Genomic DNA, 27,729 nt, shown 5'->3' on the forward strand with positions numbered 1-27,729 from the left:
TTTAGCTTCTCTGTGGAAGAGTTAAGAACTCAACAGAGCGGCAAAGCATTAAAAAACAGGACTTATAATGTGAATTTATTTTCTGAGCAGTAACAGTTTGCAGGTGACTCTTTCCTTACATTATTTATTTACATTATTTTATTCACACTTCCTGAATTTTGGCGTTTTATCTACTTTACAAACAATACAGTCAAGAGTTCAAATCTACAACAAAAATATTTTGTTTGTTTGGGTGCTGTCCATGGTGCTGATTCCTGCCCCTATAATTAGATTATCAACAACAAATAATGTTATCTGTACAACAGTTATATGTGCATGAAGTCCCAAGTTATAATGTCACCCTACGTCTTTTTACGTGTTTCTCTCAGCCTCAGTGCACAGTGCATTACTTTTCTCTAAATCATCTGTAAACAATGTGACACGTTCAAATATGCTGAGAAAAGCAAACTCTAGTCAGATAAGACACAGGAACATTTCACATGTTGACATGTTGAAAACAGAAACTCCAGTAGCAGCTATAGGTTATATCCTCACTGCAGGGGGAGTGTATGTTACTTCCTCAACTCTCTCTTTCTACCATCTGGTCTCCTGTTTTGAAACCCCCTGCTTTCTGCTGTCACACAATCAACCTTTAACTGGAGTGCATCTCTAATTTTTTAGTGAAGCTAGTCAGTAGCAACACATCCACTTTCACGTGATTTCAGTCCTTTTCTCACAAAACAGTGTTTATATGTGGTCAGGAACAGTCTGCAGAGCTTCCTCTGGATTTCTGTTGATGTCGACATTCTGCAACGACAGCAATGTGAATAATGAGAGTCCATTTAAAGTGAGAGTCTGCAACTTTTGCTGAAGAGCGACAACTGTGGCCACAAGTGGCAATTACAGGACTACAGGAACAAGTAAACAAGTGGCAAAAAGTCAGCAAACGAACTTATTGATATCACTTACATTGCATTAGCTTTAAAGGGGCTATCTGTAAGTTCTGCTATTGCTAAATAGCCAAAGTTAGCATTAAAGGCTGTTTACTTACAAACTTAATTCTTTTATTTGCTAACAGTTGTCTCCAGTGGTGGAAAGTAAGACAAATGTTTTACTTCTAGTTCTATCAACTCTTTTCTCTCACTGAAGTTAGCATGCTAACCAGCTAGCTCTGGCCTGGCCAGCCTGTCTCGTTACTTTCCGATAGAGACCCAATGCAGCATCCCAACTGCCCTGAATAAGTAGCGCTGCCCAGAGGGAATATTATAACCTCTTGTATTGTAAAAGCAACAATAGCTGAAGCTCTTGGCAAGTGACCATCACCACCACCCACTCGCAACAAGAAACCATGTTTGGCAGCAGAGAAAATGTACAAATAGCCCCTTTAAAGTTTGCTGCTAACTTGAGCTAACATTACCCATCATAAGTAACTGGTCATACCAGACCAAGAGAGCCCATTGGAGTAAAAATGTGTGTGTGGAATTGAGGATGGTCCTTATAGCTTTTGAATAAACATTTTTTATTAATAATAGAATGATTGTGATATTTCTTCTTTCAAAAGTTACATAGATCCACTTTAAAGACTGAGAATGTGGGGAATTTTATTTTAATTTTTTGTTCTAATATATATGTAAATATAAATTATAAAATGATAAAAATGACATAAATCAGTTCAGCTGTATATTTGCTCAATCCTCGCCACTATACATATTCATTTCAGCAATACGTACAAATTAAAAATTATTACTGCCTACCATCAGACATATGTAATGTACCACAGACCAATAGTTGGCAAATCTAAGTATCAATTATGACAAATGTGTGCTTGTGGAAACTCACCACTGGCCTCTCTCTGTGTGTGTTGACCGCTTCAATATTGAGGAAAAATGACTCAACCTTACATCCTGAAATTGAAGAGAAAGCCAGACTGTCAGGGAAAGATTTACAATAATTGGAGAAGTCATACACTCAAGAATCCACAACCTACCGTATGCTATTGGTGTGAGTTTGAGCACTGTGTGGAGGGGGCATCTCAGATAAGGCAGCTCATCTTCAGAGGGAAGAAAATAAAATGTTTGAGTGTTTGGAGTATTATGACAACATTACTGTTGCTCACTGTTGCATCAAGGAGTTATAAGTTAGAAAAGAAGCCAGTCTATGCAGAGGTTGAGTCTGGTTCTCTATACCTGCAGGTTTGTCTAAGAAGTAGGCCAGCAGACAGCGCATTATCGCTTGATGGCAGATGACCAGAACATTTTCCTGTCGTTCCAGCTCCATGATGACTGGTTCTAGACGATGGACAAGGTCCTCATAGGACTGGAAAAGAGACAAAATAGTTCATTCATTTTACAACCAGACTCATTTTACAGTACCTTTTCAGCCCCCTTGATAAGGGCTTGTATACTGTGCAACGCTTTCACCTGACCTTATCTGAGTGCATATCTCCAAATGCCAAAAATCCAAAAATGCCCTACCTCACATCAAAATTTAATGGCTTCTTCCCAGGTCCATGCCTCATCCTGCCACCAAGTTTGGTGCAAATCAGTTCAGAATTTAAAAAAAAAAAAGAAAAAGAAAGAAAATATCACAGTGTATGAAGAGTTATGCTCACCTCACCCTTGGGGTAACGATAACGATACTTGTCCTGGTCTCTAAGCGCAAACTCTTCTGGGTAATTCTCCTGAATCTCCTCGTAAGTCATCTCCTCGCATACACCCTTAGTGAGAAAAAGTCACCCTGCATTATCACCCCGAAATACACAACCTCTAATTCAGTCAAACCTGATTGCAACATGTGAAACATCAGTTAGAAATATAAAAGTAGCCTTATATACTACATCCTTCTCTGAAGGACTGAACTATGTTTTAAAATGTGCTTAATAAACTCACAGCATCTATCTCATTGAGAGCTTTCCACTGTTCATACTGGACTCCCAGAGCCTCTGCAGTCTGAATGGTCCTCTTCATGTGGCTCGTCCACACCTTCAGGTCACGGATATTCTGACCCTTGATGAACGTTGCCAAGGCATTAGCATACTAGAGAGAATGAGATTGTAAAATTTAGTCAAATAGGTTTGTCCTCATCTTGTATTTTTTATAACATATATCAATTGTAATTTTTATGATTAGAATTTGCAGATAAGGATTGAACTCTTTGAACTCCCTTGTATAGCTCACATCTTGATTCAGTCTGCTCACCTTCTGTCCTCTAGGGGAGAGGCCTGAATCTCCACCGATGCGACCTAAAAGGTTGAGTTCACTCTCTCCGTGGCGGCTCAGATAGATTGATCTTGGTGTTACGTGGATGTTCATGAGGTAGTAGACTATCCTGCTCTGAATGTGGTCCTGGACCTGGTTTACCAGGTATCTATTGCCCACGTCGAAGATCTTGATATAGGAGAGCTTCCTGTTCAAAGTCATGGCATTGAGGAAAACCGACTTTAAAAATAAATTTGTCAGAAATTAGGAAGGGAAAGCTGTTTTGTAAAGAAAAAAGACTGTGGATCACTACCTGTCTCTCTCATCATCTATAGGCATGTAAGAGGCCCTGTAGCAGTCAATGCGTTGGATGAAATCTTCCATGGCTTCATCTATGTCACGATCCACATAATCTGGACTCCCAAATTTTACTTGCTGGGGAGGAAAGTTTTGGAATTTAACTGAGAGCACTACATCCCACCCTCCGTAAACATTTACATGAAAAAAAAACACATTGCTGACAGATGGTGTGAAGTTGCATCTCACCCTAATATTCTCTGCAATTATCTCTGGGTCATCGCAGATTGATTCTACGAAGAACACCTGCAAAATAATTTATTCAAAAGTTAAAAACATGGTCTTCCCACCTGCTTCCAATCATTTTTGCTTTTTTTTCTTACTAAGAACAAGCGCATTTCCCAGAACCATTCCTTTAAACATCACTGTGTCACTTCCACACCTGTACTTGCCTTATAGCCCTTCTCCTTTGCAAAACTTATAATAATTGCCCTTCTCTCCCTGGTGGTGTTGGTGGCATCAAATACCTGGATAGGACAGGACACAGGTGATCAATAACATGTCCATATAATTCATGGAAATAAAGTACATTCACACTATCCAGAATGACTGTCAGAAATTAAGCATCATAGTTCTATATAATAATATCTTACATTTATAAAGCAACTGCTTTTAATTGCTTATGTCACAAATAACTGCTGAGACATGTGACAACAATACAGGGGTATTCCAGTGTTTTAAAATGGTTAGGGGCAGATTAGAGAAAGGGTGATCTGTACCTCAGGCTGAGATATCCTGTATTTAAGTCCCCAGACTGGGTCAAGCTGCAAAAACACTGGACCTACAATTCCCATAATGCAACTCTATTGTTTTTCATCAGACCTTCCCTGTTTGATAAATGCCCACATCTTTAAAACTCCCCATCTCCAATCTGAAACACAGGCTTTCTGAAGTAATTTTTTTCTTTCATCATCTTTTTTCCCCAGACTCCAGACAATCAGTGGAGTGTCCCTTTAATCTCAGTCAGGCCTGACTGACCAAAGGATAAGGAAAACACACACACACACACACACACACACACACACACACACACACACAATTAATCAGTGTGTTGTACTGTGATTAGAGGGACAGTTTCAGTTGTCCTCTTACTCACGGCTACTTGTCCCTGCTCCTTAGTGAAGTAGGCGGTGACGTCTTTGAGAGCAGCTGCTGCACAGGCCCTGAGAGAGAAGTTACACTCATATAGGCAAAGGAGCAAAAACTGCAAATAAATGAGTGAATGATGAATGTGACATGAGAATGACAGCGAAGGACAGAACAGATTACACATTTAAAACTCCACAATGACTCTCAGCATTAAGTGACTCATGAGACCATCTGTATTGTCCTTACTTGCGGATCCTCATGGCCTCCTCGTTATCAGGTTTGAAGAACTCAAAGTTCTTGTAGATCTTGACTGCCTCCCTTCGGTACTGACCCACATTAAACACTGGTGAGGTTGAAAAACAGAGGTTAAAAAAAAAACATATAGCTTCCCCTTGATTCATTTATAATATCAGGATTCAAGGATTCTCTTTGAAAACTCACTTTTTGTGGGCACTCCAATCCAGTTCAGGTAGCGGGTGAGCTTCTTGGAGATGTATGTCTTTCCTCTGGCTGGCAATCCCACCATCACAATCATTGTAGGAGAGTTACAGAACTGAGGCACCGAGGCTGAGATGAAAAGAAATCACGCATGTTAAGTGTTACTGAACATGTGATACATCATTCAACGTCAACCTCATGTTCAGATGCAGTCAAGAGTCACAAACAACCCTCTGAGGCTCTGTGCTGCAGGACATGTTGTGTGTGTGTGTGTGTGTGTGTCACTGCCAAGGTAATCTTCATTAAGAGAGAGAACAAGAGCTCTGTGGCGCAGCTCAAATGTCTGTACACCAGCGTAGTGAGTCACTTGGCTTATGCCTGTCTGTGTTTGGCAGCACGTCCTGACACAGAAAACTGTCCAACTAACAAACAAAATCAAATAAACAGACACACAAAGAAGTTTGCAAATAGTCAAACACATCCTTAAAGAAGTGAGGAAAAAAACTTTTACTAAACAGATGCTCCTCCTCCTCCTCCTCCGCCTCCTCCTCAGGTACTCACATAGAAACAACCAGAGCAGCAGTGTACTGTGCCATATGGCTGACAACCACGAGAACAAGACTTCTAATCTCCAAGTGTATTTTAACGTCAGTTACACATGAGCTTAACTATACGCAACAATGTCCCCAATAAAACACTCTCATTCTCATTGGATAAATCCAAGGCTTTGGTCTGTGTGTTACTAGTCACAGATATTTAATATTCATGAGGGTAAAGTGACTAAAAATAAAACCCAGAATCTTCATCTGATTGGAGCAATGTGGAGCCACAGAATGACAGGATTCCCTGCTCATAAATCTCCACATTAATTTCACATTTTTAACAGAAACTCAAACCTTCTGTGTGTTTCTTACCCCGTCATGACCCAGTTGCTGCATGCCAGTCTGTCTCTGAGGTCAAAAAATGCCAGTAATTTATAAAGCAGACTGCAGGGTTGCTTGCCAGTTAGCTGTACCCCCCCAAAAGTACCCGGATGACCTGTGTGTGTCTATACAAGGACAGGGAGAGTGTCAGCCTCCAGGCTGTTCGATTATGAATGGAGTATGCTGCGTCAGCAAAATGCTCAAAGGACCACGTCAGACACTGAACAGAGAGCCAACTCGGACCTGGTTTGGTCCAGCCTGGCTGTCATCCCATGGCTGACTCCTCTGTGTCTCTCAGACTGCTGCCTGTCTACCTGCATCCCCTGACAGGACTGAGCTCAGTCCTGAAACAACAGTCAGTACAAAACACACACTATCACTGCTGCAAACACCACATTCATCTGTTGAAACCAGAACTGGGTTAAAGCAGAGGCAGAACAAACAGCAACAAGACAGAATAGGCGATGCATTTTAATCTTCCTCTATTCAAGCTGAGACAGGTTTTTACTGCACTTACATCCCCTCCTGCGGTTCAAGTTGCAGCCCATCCATGGCACCCAGATCTTGAGCAGAGGAGTCTGTGTGAGTTTCTTCTGCTCTGTTGACGTGTTAATGGTGAGAGCCATGAGGCCTATGTGGCAGGCAGAGGAGTGAACGACAAAGGCGCACAGCTCTGCGATCTGTGTGCATGTGTGTGCTTCACTGAACACTACCTACAGGTCAGCTGACTGTTGCCAAGGAGAAGTACTTGGTAGGCAGGAGGGGGAGGACCTGAGGTCACGCTGCTTGTCTGCCTCTCCTGTCTGTTTCATGGTTTAAAAGACCCAAGGACAGCTGCCAAAAATCTCTGTAGTGATGTCAGACAGCAGGGAAGCATCCAAATCCACCGTACTGTACATCTGTTATGGTGACACAGCTGGTTTCTCAGCCAGAGTAAGAGCAACAGAGTCATGCGAGACAAGTATAACAGATGTGGGAATCTCTCATGAATTCTGGTGGTGCTGCACAAGCAGTTTGTTTATCAGCCTGAGAGGTGTAGAGCAGGGATTCTTCTTTCTTACCACTAGAGGGCAGTTTAAACCTTAACTTTAGATCTGAAATAGGGAAGTAACAGTTATTGTTCACTGTACTCAGACCTTTACTTAGATAAAAGTAGTGATACCACTGTACAGAAAACGTTTAAGTACTTAAATAAAAGTACAAATTAGTTAGCTGCAAGATATGCTTAAAGTATCAAAAGTAAAAAATACTCATGATGCAAAATTCCCATTTCAGAATGATGTATATTATTGGATTATAATTACATTATTGTGTATGTCTCTTTTACGTTGCACAAGGTGGAGCTAATTTTACTTTATATACTGATGGATACCTTGTGAGTTTCTTTTCAGGGATCAAGTTTTATTTAGTTTTAACCTAAAATAACATGACAATGTATTTGTTGATTATATTTTTCTATTATTAATCTAAATCTGAGACATAAAGTGTATATATTGCATAACTGTATCATTATCACTGATATAAACAGTATTTAAATGTAGTTGGTTGAGATGGAGCTAGTTCTAACTACTTAACATACTGTTTCTAAAACGTGATCATGCAGAAATCTGAATATATAAAAATGTTCAGTACAGTCCTCTAAACAGACAAATGCCTCAAAGCTGTTCTTTGAGGAACAGTTTGACATTTTGGGAAATATGCATAAAGACTGGAAACAGTGGGAAACAGCCAGCAGGCCTGGCTCTGTCCAGAGGTAACAGTACCAGCACCTTTAAAGGTCACGAATACGTTAAGAAATCTTTTTACCAGGCTAAGCTAACCAGTAGCTGGCTGTAGCTTCACATTTAACTGACTGAATGTAACCGAAGACATGCAAAAACACTGCCATTTTTTTTACACATATCTGTTAAATGCTGACTGAGTGACAAAACAGCAGCATGACTGCACTTCCTCTTTCAGCTCAACTGGTTTGAGGTTTCTGCTAAATTCATGACAGTCTTCCACAGCTCCTTGGTAGAGTCAGTCATCATTTTCTGTATTATTACTTTTATTATTAGTAATTGGTCTCTCAGTAGTTTGCAAGAATAGGTTGCAACATAAAGTCATGATTATGGATGGATCATGGATTGGGTTGGTTGTATTGAACAGCGATGGCTAAACATACTGTAGGTTTTACGTTGTCACTTGCTGTATACATGTTGTGTGTATTTTATCGTGTTGTTTATACCATAGTCTGTGAGCAATAGTCTCAGTGTGCTTTTTGCTTTACCTGGATCTAAGATAATTTTCCCCCAGAAACAGTAAAGTCAACTAATGATCCTTTTGTGCAAAAGATACAAAATTAAAAGTAAAAAATAAAAGAGGAAAAAAAATCAGTGACCATATTAAAACTAATCTTGCCTGACCCTGAAAAAGTGTCACTCATGACATAATGCTGCAGGCCCCTCTGTATCAAATTATCAAGTCTCAGTACTCAAACCTTAATGTCACTCATTCCATTAACTTCAAACAGGCAACATCATCTACCCAGCTTTGGCCTGTGTTCAAAGTCTGACAGGCAGTTCTCTTGGGTAGTGATTAGCAGAGCGCTGATAACCAGTAATGGCCAGTTTTTTTGTTTGTTTTTGTTTTCTTTGTTCTGGAATAAGCTCAACTATTTAGAGAAGGTATGTGCTATTCTGTTGATGTTTGGCCTGGCAGGAGTTTGTCACATCCACCCAACAGCCACACAGGATTAGAGTCGGGGTTCCTCCTTTCACTACTTCTCCCTTTATCTCCCCTCTCTCGTGTGCAGTACATCCTGTGCACTCACTCATAACAGGGTTGGAGAAATTTGTCAAGAAATATGAAATAATGCATGAGCACATTCCTCCAAATACTGCAAAGTAAGCAGGTTCCCAGAGGTGACGTCTTTGTCTGGTGATCAGTTTGCACTTGTTTTTGTTTGAGGTGAGTTACAGGATGCTGGTCAGGGTGCCTGGCTCTTTAACTGTCACACAAAGCCACTCAGTACCATTATCACTCATGCAAGTAAAGCGTGTCTTGCAAAGCACGTATCACCTGTAAACAAGGCAACTGATAGATGATATATAGAGATATTTAAAAGCAATGATTAACTGCATCAAATAACAAGCAAACCAGGCTACACTCTTACACAATTTAGTATTTTGTGTCACTTAGCTTTTTTTATATCAGCTACTTGTGCAATTGCTTCTCTCAACAAGGAAGTCACTTTTTGCTGCATACAGCATGGCATTATATAACAACACATGGAGTCTATCTTTACCCTTTCAGTCAGTATGAACATAGCTATGACCTGTGCGTGTCACACATAAGTAGAAACCTTGCTTCAAGGTGTCTTCCTGTGTATTGTTGGCATGCTGTCTGCAGAAGCAGTTCAGTGATCTCACCTGCGCTGTCACACCTGCGGAGCCTCACATGTTCCAGCTGGGGAAGCTCCATTCTGTGCCACGCTCCAATGAAGCAACCAGCACAGCAGCTTAAAGACCAGACACAATCAACACACAGGATTATGTGGCCGGTGGCAACAGAACTGATGTTCTTTTTAAAGAAACTATATGCCAAAGTGTTCTCAACCCACCCCTACCCCCACTCCCCTGAGCCCTCTCTTTCCACGACACATGGACATATGATAGCAGCACTCTGGGTTTGTCCTTTACTGTTTGCCAGGACCAGAGTTCACGACGCACACACATGGTGAGTGAGTCGCAGCACTCAGAGGGCGCGTCATAACAAGTGCAAAGGTCACTGAGAAGGAGATTGTTGTTGCACAGGGAGACATGGCAACACTTTGCAATCACTCATCGTGCAAGACATGGAGGGAATTATTGTGAGGTCTGAAGCATGTAATGCACTCCTCAACAAATAGAGAGGGTGTAATATCTGAGATCAAAACCCACAGTTCAGACACGACTTTGAAATAACACACAACTGCATATATTATTTTTAGTCAAGTACAGAACAGTCATTGTTTTTTTTAATACACTCTACTGACCCTGGAAGATAAACAGTGTGTCTCAAATCAAAAGTACTAGTTCTAAATAAGTCTTGATTACAGGTGACAAAAACAAGTATACTCAAATAAGAAACACAGTACCACTGCTAAAAAAGTATACTAAAGAATACTGTACACAATATCATCACAGTATACCATTTTAGCAGTAAGTGTATTAAAATAAAAACCACTGGACAGATGCTTTAACATTTGCAACATGTGCATATTGTATTTGATTGTACTGGAACATCACTGCCACGTATTTTTCTTCAGATTTGATCTTTTTTGTTCGTTTGTGTTTTTTCAAGATATTTCTGGAGTTGACTCACTGCCACCCACAAATTATTGTTTATGTTTTTTTTCTTTCTGCTCTGAACTCCTCTGTTTTCTTTGCTGGACAATATACATGAACAGCAAAAATAGATTATATGTAGTTTGCATTCTGCATGAGATGTGTATACTTCATTTTCCTGCTTCTCCAGTGAGAACACTTTTTATTGTGGTATGGATTTGGTACACAGTAAATATTCTCCCACAGTGCAGTGCGCAAAGGAATAGAGGGAGCTGCTCACACAAAAAGTCCTCAGACCCAAACAACCATATATGTTGTTTGTCCCCATCCTCATATACGACCTGTTGGAGCATACCAGCAGTTGTGGAATAGTCACAGTTTGATTAGGTTTTGGCCCAAAAATTACATAATTAGTTTTAGGAAAAGATTACGATTGATGTCAGAGGACCTTCCTCGTCATGGTTACAATAATAAATATGTGGTCATGGATAAAAAACACAAAGCTGATTATCAGTTTCGCCTGGGAAACAAACAGTTTTCTCCTGTGTAAAAGTTCTATGTTTTGTTGATCCGACTCTATCACCTTTTAACAGACTTTCACCTGACTTCCTCCTTTGCTCCCGTCATAATTACTACGGCCACTAGAGGTCACCTAACAATAAAATGGAACCATGGATCATATTAGCTGCTTGCACAGACGACGAATGGCCTCTTCTTACAGGAGAACAGTCTGAAAATATTAAAGTATATTGCGGAGGATAGTTAGACAGCTACAGCTACTGACAGCTATGCAGTAAGGAACTGGGACAGACCAGTAAACATAGGTAGAGAGCAATACTAATATTTAAAGTCTGAATATGTGCTACATCATGTATTAGATGACTAAAAGTGTCTTTGAGTTCAGTAAGATCTTCATGGCAGTCATGACCTTTCTGCTGCCTGCAGCTGCGCTCTGTACTATATACACTTGAATCTATAAATGTGTCAGTTTGGCACAGCTGACACTCAAGACTTTCAATTCAAGTACAACATAAAGGAGGACTTTGCACGCCTGTCACACATTCAGCCTCACAATGGACAGAGAAAATGTTTTAAACTGATGCAGCACAACCAGAGATATTGTCTATTTCATTCCATGCATTCTTCTGACCTGTAATTAGGCACAAATACTGTGCATCACACTCTCTCTTTAACACTAATTTAATCACACTAACCATCCAAACATTTGTGTAACAGGGCTCAGAGTAGAGAGTTGCAAACCCTCTGGGTTAAAATAACACAGATCTTATCTACTGTCTCTTGCTCTGTTTATGTTTGCCCACACCTTTGCATCTTTAGACTCTCACATTGGCCTGAAACTATCAAGATTGAAGATAAACTCAACCAGCCTTTGTATCCTGTAGGTAAAACAGTGGGGTAAAAGCAACTGTAACAGCACCAACTTTTAACCAATGGCTGAAGTGAAGTTGTCTGACCATACAAGTTAATGCATTCTGACTCAAAGGTCATCCACAGACTTTTAATAGACATTAAATTGATTACTTAGAAACTAAGATACCAGACCAACTCTGTACCCTTTGGTAAAGAAACAGCAGTGTAACAAATAAGCTATATGTGTTTGTTTTTTTTTTTCTTTTTTCCTCATTCTCACTGGGTGTGTAACAGAGGGATAATTTATTTTCTTTCTTTTCAAACTAAATAAACATTAATTTAAGAAGAAAAAAAACTATCATCCTGGTGTACAGTGGTGAAGAGAAGGGGCTACATTGCATTAGGGTCTGAATACAGTAGACCTGTTTCCTGATTTCTGTAAAAGTCTTCATTCCGTGAGTGGATAAAATTATATCCAGATGGTGGCTGGGCAGCAAAGCAAAGCAGCAGAAACAGGAAAAAAAAAATCTGGGTGGAGGGTTTTTAGAGGGATCCTCTACATTTGTTTGGAAAAACACACAGCAGAATGGATAAGTTCAGTCAGGGGCATGTAGAGTTATACATTCACTTGCATTTCAACCAGTGGCTCAGGGGGACTGTTGCATGATAACCTCAAACACTGGATTCTTCTTGCTTTGGATGAGAAGTCAGAGTCTGAGGTCGTGGAGGCCTGAGGTGAGCATTGATTTTACTGCATGATTTTACTGTGCATCGCTGCATGTTTTATAAGTTTTCTTTTACTTCTTATGCACTATGTGGTTTTCATGTACAGAATACTCACAGGGATTTCATCACACAACAGCTTCATTAGATAAACATGAGCAGAACAGCTGATTGTTTCATTATACAAGACTTAACATCTCTGTAACAAACTGCTGTTGCTAATAATGATCTCACTTATTTAAAAACACAAGCTTTCATGTCCCATTTTTTCTTGACATTTGACCTAAAACTGAAAATACACTGCAGGAATCTAGCCTGTGTGTTTTTTTTTTTTTATGTCATGTGTACTGCATTTCGTAATGATCTGCGGTAGCACTAAATTCCAGTTTAAGATGTGGTGATAATTTGCAATGCAAAGAAAACTTCAAAACAAGCTGATATGTTCCCTGTAAGGTCTTGTCATGCTTACATTTGTCTGTTTTAATTTTAGTTAAATACTCTTGATATTTTACATACTTTTATAACAAGACTATGTGCTAAATGAATACAGAGTTGATGCATGACACTTTTCATGTATCAAGTGCACAAGGACTTTGACTTGGTTAACTGGTGCTGAGCATTACTTAACAGTTCCAGGAAAAGAAAAAAAAAACTGCCAGAGACTTTGGCCAAAGAGCAAAATGTAATGTTCAGATTTAGCAAACACAAGGTATACTTGTGGTAGAATGCTGAACATAAACACAAACACAGATTCAAGGCCCAAAATTGTGGCTGGAAACATTTTTGGAAAGTGAACCAGGATCAACTTGAGAACACTATGCATACGCATCGTATGCATAGTGTTCATAGCATTAGACATACGGACCTCATCAGGCTATTGAAGAGGTGTAAGCGCGCACACACACACACATACACACACACACAGATTTGGACTGTCATATATCTAAACACTTAAGGCAAAGCAAGGAGGAAAAAGGAACTGACAAAAACTTAACTATGAACATCTCTTTGTCAAACTTTTATTAAATAATAAACATATTTCATATTAACAGTGAATCTTCTTAGGATGGTAATATGGGAGATAATGTGCAGAGTTCTCTGCAGCATGAGCACTGCATAAACTGAAAATATTTGTTCAGTAAGTTCTGTGTCTTTTCTACAGTGATGGGATCATATCCAGCTCTGGCGTTCGTTCTGCTGTTTACAGCAACTCTGGCCTCCAGTTGTGATGGTGGAAAAGTGCTGGTTTTCCCTATAGATGGGAGCCACTGGCTGAACATGAAAATCCTGGTAGAGGCACTTCATTCTCGGGGCCATCAAGTCACAGTAATACGTACCTCAACCAGCTGGTACATTTCTGAAATCTCACCCTATTACACCTCTATTACCATCACCCTGGAGGACCCTCCAAGCATTGAGAGCCAAGACCACATGACCTCTTTCTTGAAGAGGTCACTAGAGATTCGTCGGAATAAAGGCTCACTATGGGCGTTTATAGATTTTTATCAGATCCTTTTTGACCTGATGGGACAGAACCAGAGAGCTATGGCAAAAATGGTCATCAGTATCTTTGAGAATAACACACTGGTTAAGGAGATGAGGGAATCTGGATATGACCTTCTTCTGGCTGACCCTGCATTTCCAGGTGGAGTGCTGTTGGCGCACCATCTCCAACTTCCCTTGGTTCTCAATGTGCGCTGGCTTTTCAATGGAGAGGCACACTTCACTATTGCTCCTTCTCCCTTGTCTTACGTCCCCCAATTGTTCTCCCATTACTCTGACAAGATGGACTTTTTTCAAAGGATCAATAACATAATCTATCACAGCATATTAGTTTATATGTACCACTATATCACAAATCCACCTTACCAGGCTGTGTGTGATAAGTATTTTGGACATGATGTCAGTGTCATGTCTCTCGTTCAGGGAGCAGATCTCTGGCTAATGCGGATTGACTATACATTTGAGTTTCCTCGGCCCACCATGCCCAATGTCGTCTACATCGGAGGGTTTCAGGGTAAGCCCTCCAAGCCTCTTCCATCAGATTTAGAAGAATTTGTGCAGAGCTCTGGTGAACATGGGGTGGTTGTTATGACTCTGGGGACCCTGCTGGGCGACCTTGGACCTGAGATATCAGAGATCATTGCCTCAGCATTTGCTAACCTTCCTCAGAAAGTCATATGGAGAAACATAGGGGAAAGACCTGTCACACTGGGGAACAACACCATGCTGGTTGATTGGCTGCCTCAGAATGATTTACTAGGTCATCCTAAAACCAAGGTTTTTGTCACACATGGAGGCACTAACGGCATTTACGAGGCCATCTACCATGGTGTCCCAGTGCTGGGCATGCCCCTCATCTTTGACCAGTTCGACAACATGGTGCGTTTGAAGGCCCGAGGAGTAGCTGAGATGGTTGAAGTGACAATGATGGATGTTGAGTCGCTGACAAGTGCTCTGAAGAATATTCTAGACCCAGAAAAGCCCTACAAACAGAATATGCTCAAACTGTCACAGCTTCATCATGACAAACCTATAAAACCTATGGACAGTGCCATTTTCTGGATGGAGTACGTCATGAGGCACAAGGGCGCAGCACATCTGCGCACTGAGTCATACAAGTTGCCATGGAATGCCTATCACTGCTTGGATGTGATGGCAGTCTTTGTAGCATTTGGTCTGTTAATCATCGCATTAGTTTGGGTTTCCTGTAAATGTCTCATTAGACGATTTATACGGACCAAGAAGTCCATATTCAAGTCTAAGAGTGAATAAGTAACTCAATGAGAAATAAAGCAAGAGACTTTAATAATGAGATAAAACTGAGCAGTAATTTACAGTACTACTGAGTCTACAGAATACCAACAGGGACCAATATATTACACAGCACTTAAATGAAAATATTATTTGGAATGTGTTGAAAATTCAAAATCTTTAACACCAGTATAAAAATTATGTTTTAAATTTTTACTTTTGAAAAAAAAAAATCAACAATTGATCTCAGCAAATTTTGCATACAGTGATTAAAGTGTAATCTAAATCAGTTTAACAATGTCACATTTTTCTCTTAATTTGTACATTGCAATGCCTGGGATTCTCTACAACAATAAAAACTGTAGGACTTTTTGTGGTTTGCTGTTCTTCTAATATGTACACAAATTACAAATAAACATACGAAATAATTAAAGAAGTATTCTACAAAGATTATATGACAGGAAAATGTTTCATCAATTTTACAAGGGACACAACTGGATGATGGGAGACAGTCAGGGGTTTAATTTCACAGAACTACTATGAAGCATGTTTACTTGTGTTAAACTTTCTGCAGTTTGTGCCACAGACACAGAGCCAGAGTTTGACAAAGAAAAATGGTTGAACGGTCGCTGGAGCAGCTGTATGAGCTGAGCAGGAATTTCTTCATTCACTTGGAGATAAACCAGAGGGTTGAGAGCACTGTTCAGACACACAAGGCCACGACTTATCTGATGAGCAATGTAGACTCGGTCAGCCCATCCATGGCATATCTTCTGTTTGGACAGAACTCTTGACCAGAGGTTGAGATTCTTGAGAACATGATAGGGGATGTAACAAACAGAGAAGAGAAGGATCAAAATAATCAACAACTTTAAACTTCTCATTTTCTGTACCTTGTCAGTTCTCTTCATTGTCCATAAAACTACAGCTATGTGTCCATAGCAGCCCAGTGTGATGAGAGATGGGATACAAAACCCGGTGAATGTCCATCCAAGGCTGTATTTCAGATAATCCTCAACATAGGGTTTGGAGGTGGTATCGAAGCATTTCCCAGGCTTGTTTCCTATATGTCTTGGTGTAGAACATGTCTGGAAGACTCTGAACTCCCACCAACAGCCAAACCATGACTGAGATCAGCCTTAGCATGGGTGACAGTTATTCTTCCCATCACTCTGATTGGATGCACAATAGCCAGATACCTGGACACACTTATACAAGTAAGGAACCCAATGCTGCCATATAGATTCAGGTTGAAGCAGAATCTTGTTATCTTACAGAATATGTCTCCAAAGATCCATTTACTCCCCTTGAAGTAGTACACCATCAAAAATGGTAGTGTGAGCAGATACAAAATGTCTGCCAATCCAAGGTTGAGAACAAACACATTGATTATCTTTAGTTTTTTCCATTTCTGTAGCAGTGTCTTCAGCCCCCATACATTAGCAACCAGACCAACAATGAATACTAAGATGAAAACAGGAGGCAGGAATCTGCCTGTAAAGTCAAAGCTGACACGAGGACAATATGTCTTATTCATTGTCTTCTGAACAGCCGTCAGAACAACTCCTTTGCTCCGTGAGTTTTCTGTAAAAACAATCTAACTTAAGAGAAGTGAGAGAGAAAAAAATGCTGCTTTTAACTTCCTGTTCAGACTTCCTTTGAAATTCTGTCATCACATGGAAATGAATCACTTGTGCAAATTCACAAACCAGCTGTCATACAGGATGTGTTTCTGACTCTCACTCTTACCCATTTGACATAATAGATGCTATGAATTATCACAAATGATCAAGGACATTGAAATATTACAGTACCTCATTAAAGATGGTTTCCTGATAAACATCTAAACTAAAAGAGATAAACTGTTATTTTGTGTTGTCTTGTCTTAAATGACAATCATTAGAAATGCAAATAAATAAAATAAGGTTCATTTTATAGGAGTCTTTATGGTTGACATTACACGATTGCTGCAATTATGTCAAAATTAAAGAATAATGAAAATGATTACAACGTGTTTTTATGTAGTTCTTTCACTCAGTCCTATTTGTACCAGAACCTGTGAAAATAAACTCCAGGTTGGTAATTATCCTTTAATTTAATTCAAAAGAAAATACTGCAGTGTTGGCCATGATGATTTTTTCAGTATATTCAATGTGTCTTCAAAGTCTTTCACTGTAACAGTGAAAATAATGGTGATACACTCAACCCAGTCTCATGAGAGTTTGTGTCCATGTATCTATTCATTTTGGGTACATGAACATGATTTCAACTTTTTGTGACAGCCAGCACGACGTGGAATTTGTCAAATGGTCACAACATTTAATATATTGATTCATTCAGCCTACATGGATGGGAATTCATTTCCTAATGACAGCAAAATAACAACTTGTAATGACTAAAAAAACTTTGCACTTATTTATGGTCATGCTCAGCCACTCACAGGACTTGATTAAGGTCAGCAAAAGATTGTGGTCTAGTTTAATACTGAAAAAGTTCAGTGATTTTAGACCTAGAATGTTGATTTAAATTAAACCAAAAACAAAATCTTTTATCAGTCTCAGGCAAAGAGTTTCTGTTTCCTAGACCTAACCACAGACAAGACTCTGGATGCGAAACTTGATCTGTCGTATGATGGACATCATCACGTTTTGTGATCAAATCATTAGATTAAATTTCATGTACATGCACACAAAGTGCCAGGAGAGTGGGTTTACATGTCTAATGTTTCTTAATATTAATATTCCTTTAAAGGCAAATTATCTTACTGTACCTGTAAAATCACTGACACGGGAATCTGCAATGTTTCTTGATCTGTAGTGTAAATATTGTTCTACATTTTATGCCACTGCTAAAATAACATGTAGTTATTCAATAAATTGAGAGTGACAGTCTGTCATTGACCAAAGAAATATTTTGACCAAACCTTTATTTGAGATTACTTTGTCAAATGTTAATGATTGTTGAGCAGACTGTCACAGCTGCGCCCTCTGAAAATCATGAACAGCACTTCTTTCAAGTACAGCACATTTTATGCATAGGTACAAGATGCATAGATACAGCAAACTACAAATACAAGTGAAAGTCAAAAATTAACAGAGTTGATTTGTGAGGCAGTACACAATATTTACAACATACTGTAAAAACAGATGGTAAATAGATCTTAACTTGTGAGGAAAGCTTTTTTAGCTTTCCATCATTAAACGCTGTTATTTAACATTTACAATTTACATGGGCAAACTGCACAGAGGCTTAAAATTCTTTAGATTTACTAATATGTTTACTTATGTTAAACCTCATCTGTAGTTTGTGCCACAGTCCCAGAGCTGGAGTTAGACCGAAACAAATGGTTGAGCATCTGACGAGCTCGCTGGAGCAGCTGTCTGAGCTGAGCAGGAATTTCTTCATCCACATGCAGGTAAACCAGAGGGTTGACAGCACTGTTCAGACACACAAGGCCACGACTTATCTGATGAGCGATGAAGACTCTGTCAGCCCATTCATGGCATATCTTCTGTTTGGACAGAACTCTTGACCAGAGGTTGAGATTCTTGAGAACATGATAGGGGATGTAACAAACAGAGAAGAGAAGGACCAAAATAAACAATAACTTTAAACTCCTCTGCTTCTGTACCTTGTCAGTTCTCTTCATTGTCCATAAAACTACAGCTATGTGTCCATAGCAGGCCACTGTGATGAGGAATGGGATACAAAACCCAGTGAATGTCCATCCAAGGCTGTATTTCAGATAATCCTCAACATAGGCTCCGGAGGTGGTCTCGTAGCATTTCCCAGTGGTGTTTCCATATGTCTTGGTGTAGAACATGTCTGGAAGACTCTGAACTCCCACCAACAGCCAAACCATGACTGAGATAGCCACAGAATGGGTGACAGTTATTCCTCTCATCAGTCGTACTGGATGGACAAGAGCCAGATACCTGTATACACTTATACAAGTAAGGAAGCCAATGGTGCCATATAGATTCAGGTTGAAGCAGAATCTTGTTATCTTGCAGAATGCATTTCCAAAGATCCATGTACTTTTCTTAAGGTAGTACACTACCAAAAATGGTAGTGTGAGCAGATACAAAATGTCTGCAACTCCAAGGTTGAGAACAAAAACACTGATGAGCTTTAGTTTCCTCCAGTTCTGTAGCAGTGTCTTCAGTCCCCATACATTAGCAACCAGACCAACGATGAATACTGAGATGAAAACAGGAGGCAGGCTGCCGTAAGCGTGGAAGGTGACACGAGGACAAGAGGTGTTATTCATTCTGTCTCCTGCAAAGTAGCAAATAAAATCTTTGCACTTTATCACAACAATGCAATGATATCAATGATGTTTGTTGTAGAACTAAACGATCAGGACGCCTCCGTTATTTCAATCTTCTCTGTGTAAGAGTAAGCAGAAAATGGATGCTATAATCTTTCAGGGTGGGCAGATGCTGATATGTTGAGGTTTAGGGTGTTACTTCATATGTCAACACAGGATGCATCTAATTATCAACACACGACTCTGTTCTATGTGAACGGATGAAAAAAAACTCAGTCAGAGGCCACAGCGCGTATGTTAGTTACAGGTTTTAACTTTCAACAGTATTGCACAAAGCTACTTCAATGTATTGGGTGACAAATCAAGTCACAGGTCTAAATAAACTAAATTAAACAAAACTACAAGTCACGAATGGTGATCATGCCCATTAGAGGATAAGGCTGGTCACTCTCTATATTTGTCTTATTGTCAGCAAATCCTGTGAAAAGACTAGAATCAATGTATCCCACTAATAAATATTGTGAGTCCAAATATCATATTCCTCTGTACCATATAGCTCCATTGTTGTCTATTAAAAAACTATTAAAAACAATTCAGTGAGTAAACCACAGTGTTGCGCTGAGGATGTTTCTGCAAACACAAGCTGTGAATAAACCTATGGTTGTGAAACTGTATATGAAACAACTGATGCCAGCATGACTTCAGTGTTCTGCCTGGACTAACCCCACACTCATTAAAAGTCTGTCCTGTTTTTGAGAGGGAGAGGGATTTTGTGGGATTTTTCTGTAATTTCATCAGCGGTCCATCTCCTTAGTGATTTGCAGGTGATGCAGGCTTGTCAAAGTCAGTGAAGCTAATACAACGACAATCCTCTATTAACTTACTTTTCTCTAACAAGTTCCTGTTTTAAATCAGCAGATACCATGCATGGCACTGGGCCTCGCCTTCCTGAACAACATTACAAGATTCTTATCTCTCTACAAACCTGTTCTGGCAGTGACACATCAAGATCTGCAGTTTATCTGAATTTCCTGTTTATTTGGAAGATTTGACAGCATGTGGCAACAGCATCATGACAACCATATTACAGCAAATGTATTAGTATGCAACACTCCAGAGAAAGATTCACAATTACATTATACACCACTAGCTGAGCAACACTTCAAGCTATTTGTTATTAAACCAATAATATAGAACTCTTAACTCTTGTTATGTAACTTCATCTGCAGTTTGTGCCACAGTCACAGAGCCAGAGTTTGACAGAAACATACGGTTGAGCATCTGACGAGCTCGCTGGAGCAGCTGTCTGAGCTGAGCAGGAATTTCTTCATTTCCATGAAAGTAAACCAGAGGGTTGAGAGCACTGTTCAGACACACAAGGCCACGACTTATCTGATGAGCAATGTAGACTCTGTCACGCCATCCATAGCATATCTTCTGTTTGGACAGAACTCTTGACCAGAGGTTAAGATTCTTGAGAACATGATAGGGGATGTAACAAACAGAGAAGAGAAGGATCAAAATAAATAACAACTTCAAACATTTCTGTTTCAGTACCTTATCAGTGGTATTTTTGCGACAGAGAACAGCGATCACATGTCCATAGCAACCCAGTGTGATGAGGAATGGGATACAAAACCCAGTGAATGTCCATCCAAGGCTGTATTTCAGATAATCCTCAACATAGGCATTGGAGGTGGTATAGAAACATTTCCCAGTGGTGTTTCCAATTGTCTTGGTGTAGAACATGTCTGGAAGACTCTGAACTCCCACCAACAGCCAAACCATGACTGAGACAGCCACAGAATGGGTGACAGTTATTCTTCCCAACACTCTCATTGGATGAACAATAGCCAGGTATCTGTACACACTTATACAAGTAAGGAATCCAATGCTGCCATATAAATTCAGATTGAAGAAGAATCTTGTTATCTTGCAGAATGTATCTCCAAAGATCCATGTATTCCTCTTAAAGTAGTACACTACCAAAAATGGGAGTACAGGCAGATATAAAATATCTGCCAGTCCAAGGTTGAGAACAAACACACTGATGTTCCCCAGCTTCTTCCATTTCTGTGGCAAGGTTTTGAATCCCCATCCATTAGCTACCAGACCAATGATGAACACTATGATGTAAACTGAAGGCAGGAATCTGTGTTCATAGTCTATTGGTAGGGTGAAATTAGCACAGGAGGTTTGATTCATTCTGTCTTCTGGAAAGGAGTTTGTTGAAAATCAAACCTCTGTGGGTGATCTGGCTTCTGGGCAGTGAAAATATACATGACCTATTTGTTAAAAGAGGATTTCCTGTGTAAAGTTTTGCATACATGAGATCAAAGATAAATTGTCATGCCACAATCCACACATGTATGCAAGTTTTGTCCATTTACTCTTTTGTGCACAACCACTGCTTATTACTCTATGATTGGAAAAGCACTGAACTGGTCAGGTGATTCAATGGTCCATGCTTTATATTATCTATATTTTTTAATTTTTTATGTATACTCAACTATATAATTGAAATCTTTTGTTCACTGCACCTTATCATTCACTCCCCTGCACAGATTGTGTCAATTCAGCTGCCCTGCACCATATGCATGTACATGACTCTGGTTTTACCTAATAACTCAGGTTTCAACCTCAGTCATTATCTGGGATGTGAAAACATATATTCATTTATATCAGAGACCATGTACAAAATATATGACTCTCAAGAAAGAGAGAGGATGTTTTGTTCCAGATTTAGCTACTTTCTAATTTAAATCTGCAGTGCCTGGCCAGGTGAAGGAAACAATAACACTCAGAGCAAAACATATCATCACCAAATAGGCCAACATTATACTCTTTTCATATTTTAGATTAATTGTGAACTTCTTCCATTCTTACTTCAGATACTCAGACAGCCCTAAGTTAAATATTTCAGTTTGTATTTCCATATGAAGCTGTTTACACAACAACAGTTTTAACACACAAGTTGGTTTAAGTTCAGGTGCATGATATTGTTAAAGCACTTCAAGTGTATAAACATTTGGGTGATACAGGTGCTTCAACATTCACACTAATGGGAAGGTAACAGTCTCCCTCTGGTGGTAGACTTCCTTCCTCAAAGAGAAAATAATTGCCTTTCTGAACAATCATTACATACTGAGAATGACAGATTTGGTGAAATGCAGAGCTGTTTTTAAGTTGTTTAAGTCTAAATTACATCTCAGGTTTAAGTAAGCAAACTGCAAAACAAGATAAGAGTCTGCTGCCCCTCTGCTGACTCTGTGAAACTGTAATGCTCATCATAAAGAAGAAATATTAATTGTTAGATAAGTGAAAGTGAAACTCCATGGTTAATTTCCGATGCAAAGCAGTCATGGTGAAGTTAGTGTAAAAACTGGTCAGATACACTTTAAAGTGCTTAAAGTGCATTTACAGAAAACTGTACACTTCCTGTATGTCACTGAGCATTCCCCACCCCCAAACCACACAGTGTTAATATTATCTCTTCACACACATCAGTGAATGAGTTATTCAGTTTATTTTTACTTTTTCTGCACAGTAACAGCAAATAAAAGATCAAATACAACAACAAATACAAAGAACAAAACAAGTTAATTTTTGAGGCAGTATACAACATTAACAGTAGACTATAGATAAAGATGCCGGACAATCTTAAGAACAAATCCTTATCCTTAAATGTTGTTATTTAACTTCTACAATGTTCATGGGCAAACAGCACAGATGTTTAGATTTTTTAGATATACTAACATGTTTACATGTGTGAAACCTCATCTGTAGTTCGTTCCACAGTCACAGAGCCAGAGTCTGACAGAAACATATGGTTGATTATCTGACGAGCTCGCTGGAGCAGCTGTCTGAGCTGAGCAGGAATTTCTTCATTTCCATGCAGGTAAACCAGAGGGTTGAGAGCACTGTTCAGACACACAAGGCCACGACTTATCTGATGAGCGATGTAGACTCTGTCACGCCATTCATGGCATATCTTACGTTTGGACAGAACTCTTGACCAGAGGTTAAGATTCTTGAGAACATGATGGGGGATGTAACAAACAGAGAAGAGAAGGATCAAAATAAACAACAACTTCAAACTCCTCTTTTTCTGTAGCTTGTCAGTTCTCTTCATTGTCCATAAAACTACAGCTATGTGTCCATAGCAGGCCAGTGTGATGAGAGATGGGATACAAAACCCAGTGAATGTCCATCCAAGGCTGTATTTCAGATAATCCTCAACATAGGCTGTAAAAGTGGTATGATAGCATTTTCTCGTTTTGGTTTTGAGGAAGAACATGTCTGGAAGACTTTGTACACCCACCAAGAACCAAACCATGACTGAGACAGCCACGGAATGAGTGGCAGTTATTCTTCCCATCACTCTTATTGGATGAACAATAGCCAGGTACCTGTATACACTTATACAAGTAAGGAATCCAATGCTGCCATATAAATTCAGATTGAAGCAGAATCTTGTTATCTTGCAGAATGTATCTCCAAAGATCCATTTACTCTCCATGAAGTAGTACACCACCAAAAATGGGAGTACGGGCAGATACAAAATGTCTGCAACTCCAAGGTTGAGAACAAACACACTGATGATCTTTAGTTTCTTCCAGTTCTGCAGCAATGACTTCAATCCCCATCCATTAGCGACCAGACCAACAATGAACACTACGATGTAAACAGAAGGCAGGAATCTGTGTTCATAGTCTATTGGTAGACTGAAATTAGCACAGGACGTTTGACTCATGTCTGTTTTCTGAAAAGGAGTTTGTTGAAATTAGATCCTCTGTAGTTGATCTGGCTTCTGGGCAGTGAAAAATAACCATGACGTACTATGTGTAAAAAGAGAATTTCCTGTGTGAAACTGCATAGATTTTAGATTACAGATAAATTGTCATGCAATTGTCCACATGTGCATGCAAGGTTTGTCCATTTACTTTCTTGTGCACAGCTATTGCTTATTACTCTATCATCTGAAAAGCACTATGAATTGGTCAGGAGCTTTTTTAAGGAGCTGTTTTTAAGTTGTTTGGGTCTAAATTACATCTCAGATCTACATAAGCAAACTGCAAAAGAAGACAAGAGTCTGCTGCCACTCTGCTGACTCCATGAAGTTGTAATGCTCATTATAAAGGAGAAATACATTGTTAGATAGGTAAAAGTTAAGCTTGCTGGTTAATTTCTGATGCATAGCAGTCATGGTAAGGTTAGCATAAAAATTGGCCAAAAGGTGGTGTCAAAGTCAAACTTACTACTCTATATCAAAAGCTGCAAGCACATAAGTGTACAAGGTGTGTGTCTGTATATGCAAAGATGGTGCAAGCAACTCTTGTCCATATAACATATTGGATACTCTAAATGGTCACGAATGATTAAAAACATTTAGGTAATACGGTAACCTCTTTAAAGAAGACTTCCTGAATATATAAACTGAAAGATGTGTTATGTTCTCTTATGTGACAATCATTAGAGATGCAAGTAAGTTAGATCAGGTTCATTTCATAGTGAATCTTTCTGATTGAAATTCCATGAATTATGAAATTATGTCCAGCTTAAAGAGTAATTACAAATGATTACAATATGGGTTTCATTTGTGTTATTTTTTCATCAAGTCCCATTTGTACCAGAAACATTTTATTCACCAATTTAATTCATGACTTGTGGGAATGTGACAACGTCAATAAATTTAAAGTCATAAGAAACATGAGCCAAAGTTGATCAGGAAGCCTCCGTTCCATTTCGACCTTCTCAGAGTAGGAATAAGCAGAAAATGTACACATAATATCTCCCAACGTGGGCAGATGCTGATATGGTGAGGTTTACTGTGTCACTTGGTATGCTGACACAGGATGTGTCTAATTATGGACGCACAATTCTGTAATGTCTGAACAGATGGAAGAAAAAAAACTTGGTCAGATACCACAGTGTGTATGTTAGTTACAGGTTTTAACTTTCAACAGTATTGTACAGAGCAACTTGAATGTTTAGGTAGACAAATAAGGTCACAGATCTAAATAAACTAAATTAAACAGAACTATAAGTTAAGAATGCTAATCATGGCCTTTAGAAGATGAGGCTGTTCACTCTCTATATTCATCTTATTGTTAAAAGTTCCTGTGAAAAGACAAAAATCTATGTATCCCACTAACAAATATTGTGTGTCCAAAGCCTGATTCCTCTGTACCCCAGAGCTCCATTGTTGTTCAAAAACCGTTAAAAGCATTTCAGTGCGTAAACCACACCATTACACTGAAGATGACTCGATGTTACCGGTTTATGGTGCATTAACTTACTTTTCTCTAACAAGTTCCTGTTTTAAATCAGCAGATACCATGCATGGCACTGGGCTTCGCCTTCCTAAACAACATTACAAGATTCTTATCTCTCCATAAACCTGTTCTGGCAGTGACACATCAAGATCTGTGGTTTATCTGAATTTCCTGTTTGACAGCATGTAGCAACAGCATCATGACAAACACAAGGAAGATACGTAACACAATACAGCAAAAGTGTTATCCAGGAAAAGTATACAACCCTCCAGAGAATGACTGACAATTTCATTCACATTATAGATCAGCTGAGCAACTGTTTGAACTATTTCTTATTAAGCAAATAATAAAAAAAAACAACCCTTTAACTCTGGTTAAACTTCATCTGCAGTTTGTACCACAGTGACAGAGTTTAACGTGAACAAACAGTTGAGCAACTGACGAGCTCGCTGGAGCAGCTGTCTGAGCTGAGCAGGAATATTTTGATTACCATGGAGGTAAACCAGAGGGTTGAGAGCACTGTTCAGACACACAAGGCCACGACTTATCTGATGAGCGATGTAGACTCCATTAGACCACCCATGGCATATCTTCTTTTTGGACAGAATTCTTGATCTGAGGGTGAGGTTCTTTAACACGTGATAAGGGATGTAGCAAACAGAGAAAAGAATGATCAAGATAAACAAGAACTTCAAGCTTCTTTGTTTCAGTACCTTGTGAATGGTATTTTTGCGACAGAGAACAGCGATCACATGTCCATAGCAGCCCAGTGTGATGAAGAATGGGATACAAAACCCAGTGAATGTCCATCCAAGGCTGTATTTCAGATAATCCTCAACATAGGCTGTAAAAGTGGTATGATAGCATTTTTGTCTTTTGGTTTTGAGGAAGAACATGTCTGGAAGACTTTGTACACCCACCAAGAACCAAACCATGACTGAGATAGCCACAGAGTGGGTGACAGTTATTCTTCCCATCACTCTCATTGGATGAACAATAGCCAGGTACCTGTACACACTTATACAAGTAAGGAACCCAATGCTGCCATATAGATTCAGATTGAAGCAGAATCTTGTTATCTTGCAGAATGTATCTCCAAAGATCCATTTACTCCCCTTGAAGTAGTACACAACCAAAAATGGGAGTACGGGCAGATACAAAATGTTTGCAAGTCCAAGGTTGAGAACAAACACACTGATGTTCCCCAGCTTCTTCCATTTCTGTGGCAAGGTTTTGAATCCCCATCCATTAGCTACCAGACCAATGATGAACACTATGATGTAAACTGAAGGCAGGAATCTGTGTTCATAGTCTATTGGTAGGGTGAACTTAGCACAGGAGGTTTGATTCATTCTGTCTTCTGGAAAGGAGTTTGTTGAAAATCAAACCTCTGTGGGTGATCTGGCTTCTGAGTAGTGAAAATATACATGACCTATTTGTGCAAAGAGGATTTCCTGTGTAAAGTTTTGCATACATGAGATCAAAGATAAATTGTCATGCCACAATCCACACATGTATGCAAGTTTTGTCCATTTACTCTTTTGTGCACAACCACTGCTTATTACTCTATGATTGGAAAAGCACTGAACTGGTCAGGTGATTCAATGGTTCATGCTTTATTTATGTATTTATTTTAATTTTTTATATATATACTCAACATTATTATTGAAATCTTTTGCTCACTGCACCTTATCATTCACTCCCCTGCACAGATTGTGTCAATTCAGCTGCCCTGCACCATACACATGTACATGACTCTGGTTTTACCTAATAACTCAGGTTTCAACCTCAGTCATTATCTGGGATGTAAAAACATATATTCATTTATATCAGGGACCATGTACAAAATATATGACTCTCAAGAAAGAGAGAGGATGTTTGTTCCAGATTTAGCTACTTTCTATTTTAAATCTGCAGTGTCTGGCCAGGTGAAGGAAACAATAACACTCAGAGCAAAACATATCATCACCAAATAGGCCAACATTATACTCTTTTCATGTTTCAGATTAATTGTGAACTTCTTCCATTCTTTAACAGACACAGTTG

At 39.3% G+C, this 27,729-nt stretch overlaps 6 protein-coding genes across 7 annotated transcripts; 1 reads left to right on the top strand and 5 right to left on the bottom strand.

Annotated features, from left to right (window-relative positions):
• Nucleotides 1-54: 54 nt before the first annotated feature.
• Nucleotides 55-9,582, bottom strand: pfkfb1 (6-phosphofructo-2-kinase/fructose-2,6-biphosphatase 1). Of its 2 annotated transcripts, none has more exons than XM_018688056.2 (14): nt 9,394-9,582; nt 5,064-5,189; nt 4,869-4,965; nt 4,630-4,696; nt 3,926-4,000; nt 3,723-3,779; nt 3,490-3,611; nt 3,177-3,384; nt 2,868-3,014; nt 2,591-2,695; nt 2,166-2,295; nt 1,967-2,029; nt 1,819-1,883; nt 55-786 (listed from the first exon to the last, which is right to left on the bottom strand). In XM_018688056.2, exons 1-14 carry the CDS (start codon nt 9,443-9,445, stop codon nt 727-729), a joined length of 1,374 nt encoding a protein of 457 aa, XP_018543572.1. In that variant the 5' UTR covers nt 9,446-9,582; the 3' UTR covers nt 55-726. The 2 variants fall into 2 exon arrangements, with proteins under 2 accessions (XP_018543572.1, XP_018543571.1); XM_018688055.2 differs by lacking the exon at nt 9,394-9,582 and adding an exon at nt 6,501-6,691.
• A 2,634-nt stretch (nt 9,583-12,216) lies between these two features.
• On the top strand, nt 12,217-15,510 carry LOC108890963 (UDP-glucuronosyltransferase 2A2). Its single transcript, XM_051071403.1, has 2 exons — nt 12,217-12,396; nt 13,547-15,510. Exon 2 carries the CDS (start codon nt 13,549-13,551, stop codon nt 15,157-15,159), a length of 1,611 nt encoding a protein of 536 aa, XP_050927360.1. The 5' UTR covers nt 12,217-12,396; nt 13,547-13,548; the 3' UTR covers nt 15,160-15,510.
• Nucleotides 15,176-27,081, bottom strand: LOC108890973 (P2Y purinoceptor 1). The gene is made up of 2 exons (XM_018688066.2): nt 26,174-27,081; nt 15,176-15,808 (listed from the first exon to the last, which is right to left on the bottom strand). Exons 1-2 carry the CDS (start codon nt 27,033-27,035, stop codon nt 15,651-15,653), a joined length of 1,020 nt encoding a protein of 339 aa, XP_018543582.2. The 5' UTR covers nt 27,036-27,081; the 3' UTR covers nt 15,176-15,650.
• On the bottom strand, nt 17,661-19,853 carry LOC108890971 (P2Y purinoceptor 1-like). Its single transcript, XM_018688064.2, has one exon. The coding sequence runs from the start codon at nt 19,406-19,408 to the stop codon at nt 18,425-18,427; it is 984 nt and encodes a 327-aa protein (XP_018543580.1). The 5' UTR covers nt 19,409-19,853; the 3' UTR covers nt 17,661-18,424.
• On the bottom strand, nt 20,426-21,855 carry LOC127138965 (P2Y purinoceptor 1-like). The gene has a single exon (XM_051071407.1). The coding sequence runs from the start codon at nt 21,611-21,613 to the stop codon at nt 20,618-20,620; it is 996 nt and encodes a 331-aa protein (XP_050927364.1). The 5' UTR covers nt 21,614-21,855; the 3' UTR covers nt 20,426-20,617.
• On the bottom strand, nt 22,919-26,162 carry LOC108890970 (P2Y purinoceptor 1). Its single transcript, XM_018688062.2, has one exon. It carries the CDS (start codon nt 24,159-24,161, stop codon nt 23,169-23,171), a length of 993 nt encoding a protein of 330 aa, XP_018543578.1. The 5' UTR covers nt 24,162-26,162; the 3' UTR covers nt 22,919-23,168.
• Nucleotides 27,082-27,729: the final 648 nt, after the last annotated feature.

Source organism: Lates calcarifer, linkage group LG6 (assembly GCF_001640805.2).
Source record: "Lates calcarifer isolate ASB-BC8 linkage group LG6, TLL_Latcal_v3, whole genome shotgun sequence".
Classification (NCBI taxonomy): Eukaryota; Metazoa; Chordata; class Actinopteri; family Centropomidae; genus Lates; species Lates calcarifer.